General features: G+C 58.9%; 2 protein-coding genes across 2 annotated transcripts in view; both read right to left on the bottom strand.

Annotated features, from left to right (window-relative positions):
• Nucleotides 1–390: 390 nt before the first annotated feature.
• ENH_00084070 (heat shock protein 60, putative) lies at nucleotides 391–2,387 on the bottom strand (the record flags this gene model as incomplete). The annotated part of the gene is given in 5 exon segments (XM_013583489.1): nucleotides 391–483; nucleotides 716–845; nucleotides 1,055–1,320; nucleotides 1,325–2,007; nucleotides 2,243–2,387. Coding segments are annotated over 5 exon segments (1,317 nt in total).
• A 1,570-nt stretch (nucleotides 2,388–3,957) lies between these two features.
• ENH_00084080 (hypothetical protein, conserved) overlaps nucleotides 3,958–5,000 on the bottom strand; it is a gene marked incomplete at both ends in the record, with an annotated part of 1,170 nt that continues 127 nt past the window's right edge. The window contains one exon of the mRNA XM_013583490.1: nucleotides 3,958–5,000. This exon is cut by the window's right edge and continues 127 nt beyond it. Within this exon, the coding sequence (XP_013438944.1) occupies nucleotides 3,958–5,000 (1,043 nt within the window).

Genomic DNA, 5,000 nt, shown 5'->3' on the forward strand with positions numbered 1-5,000 from the left:
TCCGGGGAGGGTTTGGGGTTTGGGGTTTGGGGTTTAGGGTTTAGGGTTTAGGGTTTAGGGTTTGGGGACCTGATTTGGTTTGCTCCATGGCGGTTCGGATCTGGGCAGCTCTCGCCTCAATTTCCTCTTTGCTGCCCGCGCCTTCCATCACCAGAGTCGAGTCTTTCGTCACCTCCACAATCTTCGCCTGATCCCAAACCCTAAACCCTAAACCCTAAACCCTAAACCCTAAACCCTAAACCCTAAACCCTAAACCCTAGACCTAGAATTTGAGGAGCTTAACCCTTGAGAGGGAACCCGAGACCCTGGAGACTCGGAAGCAATCGCGGGAACCCCGCAGCGGAAGATCCAGGCCCCTAACCCTAAACCCTAAACCCTAAACCCTAAACCCTAAACCCTAAACCCTGAAGTGCTCACTTTGCCCAGCATGGAAACGATGTCCAACTTCTCGTCTCCAACGCACGGCAAGTCGTCGCCCACGACCTAACGCAGTCCTCAAAACAAACCCCAAACCCTAAACCCTAAACCCTAAACCCTAAACCCTAAACCCTAAACCCTAAACCCTAAACCCCAAGAGAGAAGAAAGCGCGCAGCCCTCGACCGGCCTCGCTCCCCCCTCGCAACAGCCCCAGCGGCTCCAGGCCGCCCTGGCCACCGCCAAACCCTAGGGCCTAGGGTTTAGGGTTTAGGGTTTAGGGTTTAGGGTTTGGAGGACCTTGGCGCCAGTGAGAGTGGCCAAGTCGTAGAGCTGCGCCTTGCGGCTGTCTCCAAACCCTGGGGACTTCACCGCGCAAACCCTCAGGCCCAAACGCAGCTTATTCACCACCAAAGTCGCCAGCGCCTCGCTGCAGCAGCAGCAGCAGCAGCAGCAGCAGCAGCAGCAGCAGCAGCAGCAGCAGCAGCGCGTCACCAGCAGCAGCAGCGGCGGCGTGGGCGCCGCTCCAGCAGCAGCAGCAGCAGCAGAGCCGCTGCAGCACCACCACCAGCAGCAGCAGCAGGAGGAGCCCGGAGCGAGCTAGGGTTTAGGGTTTAGGGTTTAGGGTTTAGGGTTTGCCTGTCGACGTCTTCCGCAACAATGAGAAGCGCTGCCTGCTTCTGCAGCACGAACTCGAGAGCGGGCAGCAGCAGCTGCAGCTGCTGCAGCTTTTTGTCGAGCAGCAGCAAAAAGGGGTTTTGCAAAACCGCTTTTTGCTGCTGATTGTCGGAAACAAAAAAAGGACTCAAAAACCCTCGCTCAAACCTCAAACCCTCGACAACTTCGAGCTCGTGCTGCAGTCCTCTTCCTTCAGCAACAGTTATATTTCCTTCTCTTCCGACTTTCTCAATTGCTGCAGCAATTAATTCTCCAACTTCTTTGTCTCCGTTGCTGCTGATTGCTGCAACAGCAACTATTTCTTCCCGAGTTGATACTTCCTTCCGAGCAGCAGAGAGCCGCCGCAGCACTTCCGACACTGCCAGCTTTATCCCTGAGCAGCAGCAGCAGAAGCAGCAGCAGCAGTTCTGCTGCTGCAGCAGCGGCTGTTCTGCTGCAGCAACAGCGGCAGTTCTGCCGCTGCAGCAGCGGCAGTTCTGCTGCTGCAGCAGCGGCAGTTCTGCTGCTGCTGCAGCAGCAGCACCACCACCACCACCGCAGCAGCAGCAGCAGCAGCAGCAGCACCGCAGCACCGCAGCAGCAGCAGCAGCAGCAGCAGCAGCAGCAGGGCTTGCCCCTGAGGATGTCCATGGGGTTCATTCCTGCGTCGATGGCCTTGCAGCTTTCCTTGAAAATGGCGCGGCCCAGCACTGTTGCTGTTGTGGTGCCGTCGCCTGCTGCGTCGTTTGCTGCTGCAGCAACTTGCCGCAGCAGCAGCGCGCCGGCGTTTTCGGCCTTTTGCTGCAGCTCGATGGCCTTCGCCACAGTCACTCCGTCTTTGGTTATTTTGGGGGCCCCGAAGGGCTGCTGCAGCAGCACGTTGCGCCCCTTCGGGCCCAGAGTCACCCCCACTGCGTCCGCCAGCCTGTTGCACCCTGCAGCAGCAGCAGCAGCAGCAGCAGCAGCAGCAGCAGCAGCGGCAGCGGGGGGCGGTCAGCGCGGCGGGGAGGCGCAGAAGAGGCTGTGCGAAACGCCGGAGGGACAGCAGCAGCAGCAGCAGCAAGGCGGCAGCAGCAGCAGCAAGGCGGCAGCAGCAGCAGCAGCAGCAGCAAAGGCAGCAGCAGCAGCAGCAGAAGCAAGGCAGCAGCAGCAGCAGCAGCAGCAGCGCACCTGCGAGCATCTGCATGCGGGCCTCAGAGCCAAACCGAATGTCTTTGGAGGCGCAGCGGATTTGCTGCAGCTGCGCGAAAGAGGAAGCAGCAGCAGCAGCAGCCTTCCGGCTGCTGCGGGCGGCGGCAGCGGTGGCGGGCAGCATTGTACGGACGGGAAGGGCTTGCGGGGGAGGGTTTAGGGTTTAGGGTTTAGGGTTTAGGGTTTAGGGTTTGGGATTCGCGGTTTGGAGAGCAAAAGAACTCCAAACCCCGCGAGCCTCGGGGCTGGCCCCACAGCGGCGCTGCTGCGGGGCCGGCCCGAGCAGCAGCTGCTGCGGCCCCCAGGAGGCCCCGCTGCTGCTCTTTTTCCGCTTTTTCGTCCCAAATGCATCTCTTTTCCACTTTTAAACTCATTTTGCTGTTTATTCCCGAAGATTCCGCAGCAAAAGGGCCGAAAAAGAGCAGCAGCAGCAGCAGCAGCAGCAGCGCAGCAGCGCGCGCCGCTCCCCGAGTGTCTCGGTGGCTAACGCCGCCTGCGGTGTCTGTCCAGCTTCTTGACAACTCCCGCGCTTCACTTCTTTCCTTTTTTATTTCACTTTTATTCTTTTTATTCTTTTTATTCTTTTATTTCATTTTATTTATTTGTTTTGCGAAAAACCTTCCCTCGCGCATGCACCGCAGCCCTGCTGCAGCAGCGCAGCCGCCGCGAGCACCCAGCGCAGCCACCAGACGCACACAGCGCCTCTTCAAGTGTAGACATTTAAATTAAATTCAAAATTAAATTTAAAATTAAATTTAAAATTCAAATTCAAATAAATTCCAAATTACACATTGCCGTAAACCCGAGCGCACAGCAGCAGCAGCAGCAGCAGCAGCAGCAGCAAAAGCAGTAGACTCTACGAGGCGCAGGGCAGCTGCTGCAGCAGCTGCAGGTGCAGCAGAAGCTGCAGCAGCAGCAGCAGCTCGACAGCAGCACACGACCTGCCCGGCAGCAGCACCAGAGCCAGCATCAGCGATAAATAAATAGCCTTTGCCCTTTCTGCTGCTGCTGCTGCTGCTCGTGTGCTGCTGCTGCTGTGCCGCTGCTGCTGCTGCTGCTGTGCTGCTGTTGCTGCTGCTGCTGCTGTCCGAATATATTTCGCTACCTCTGTGCGCGCCCTATTCACTAACTCGACACTTCTCCATCCCAGAGTTAGAGTCGAACTATGGCATTGGGGTTTAGGCTAGGGTTTAGGGTTTAGGGTTTAGGGTTTGGAGTTTAGGGCCATCGAAGCCTCAGAATCAGCGGCGTCCCGAACTGGCGCCGTCGATAAAGGAGGGACTGAAAGGCCCTCAACAGCAGCAGCAACTGCTGCTGCTGCAGCAGCTGCTGCTGCAGCAGCAGCAGCAGCAGCTGCTGCTGCAGCAGCAGCTGCTGCTGCTTAGTCTGTCTTTGCAGTTGCGGCGCTGCTGCTGCTGAGGGCCGGGAGGTGTCTGTACACCTCGTCCAGGAAGAGCCGACACAGCAGCAGCGCGAGGGGAAATTCGATTTTGTATTTTGGCCCCAAAACTGCACGCAAACCCTAAACCCTAAACCCTAAACCCTAAACCCTAAACCCTCGCCGCCAAATGGCGAGCAGCGGGCGCCAGTGAGCAGCAGAAAAGGCCACGCGGGTCTGGCCGTCTCTGCGGCGTGCTGCTGAGGGCTTAGGGTTTAGGGTTTAGGGTTTAGGGTTTAGGGTTTAGGGTTACAGTTTAGGGGGGCCAGCTGAGCTGTTGGCAGCTCAACGCGAACAGCAGCAAACACAAAAACGAAGAAGCAAAAGAGTGCCTGAAGCAGCAGCAAAGCGCACACTGCATGCATTTGCTGCTGCTGCTGCTGCTGCTGCAACAAGTGCAGCAGCAGCAGCTACAGCAGCAGCATCTGCCCCTGCTGCTGCAGCAGCGGGTTCTGCTCTTCCTGGTGCTGCTGTTGCTGCTGCCGCCTTCCGTGATGCTGCTGTGCTGGGTGCTGCTGCTGCGGGCGCTGCTGCTGCTGCTAAACTCGCTGCTGCTGCTGCTGCTGCTGCTGCTGCTGCTTCTTACCTTGATAACGGCGCCGCCGTAGAGCTTCAGTATGGGCTTGAGAAGCACCTGGTACGCAGCCCGCAGCAGCAGCAGGAGGCCTTTGCTGCTGCTGCTCTGCTGCTGCTGCTGCGGCTGCTGCTGCTGCTGCTGCAGCTGCTGCAGCTTCTCCATGCACGCCTCCCTCGCCTGCAGCAGCTGATCAATCTTGCGCTGCTGCCGGGTGTAGGCAGCGAACTCTGCGGTGGCCGACAGCTGCTGCTGCTGCTGCTGCTGCTGCTGCAGCTGCTGCTGCAGCGAAACCAACTCCGCAAGCAGCTTTTTACCCTCCTCCGTCTCCGCAGCTGCAGCAAACTCGCTGCTGCTGCTGCTGCTGCTGCTGCTGCTGCTGCTCCGCCAGATTCGCCGCAGCAGAGGCCCGAAGGGGATTCCAAGTTTCCCAAGAAGCCTCTGAGTCATGTCTGCTGCTGCTAGCAGCAGCAGCAGCAACACGGCCCCAAAGCAGCCGTCATCGAGCGCCGGAGGCAGCAGGCTGCTGCTGCTGCTGCTGCTGCCATTGCTGCTGCTGCTGCTGCTGCTGCAGACGCCATTAACTCCATCCAGCTTCAGCGCTTTGCACCAGCGAGGCCCCTGCGAGTCCTTGCAGCCCCCAGGCGCCGCTCTATCTGCTGCTGTTGCTGCTGCTGCTGCTGCTGCTGCTGCTGCTGCTGTTTCGGCTGCTTCCAGGGGCCCCT

The sequence above is a fragment of the Eimeria necatrix genome, genomic scaffold (genome assembly GCF_000499385.1).
Source record: "Eimeria necatrix Houghton genomic scaffold, Enh_scaff954, whole genome shotgun sequence".
NCBI lineage: Eukaryota > Apicomplexa > Conoidasida > Eucoccidiorida > Eimeriidae > Eimeria > Eimeria necatrix.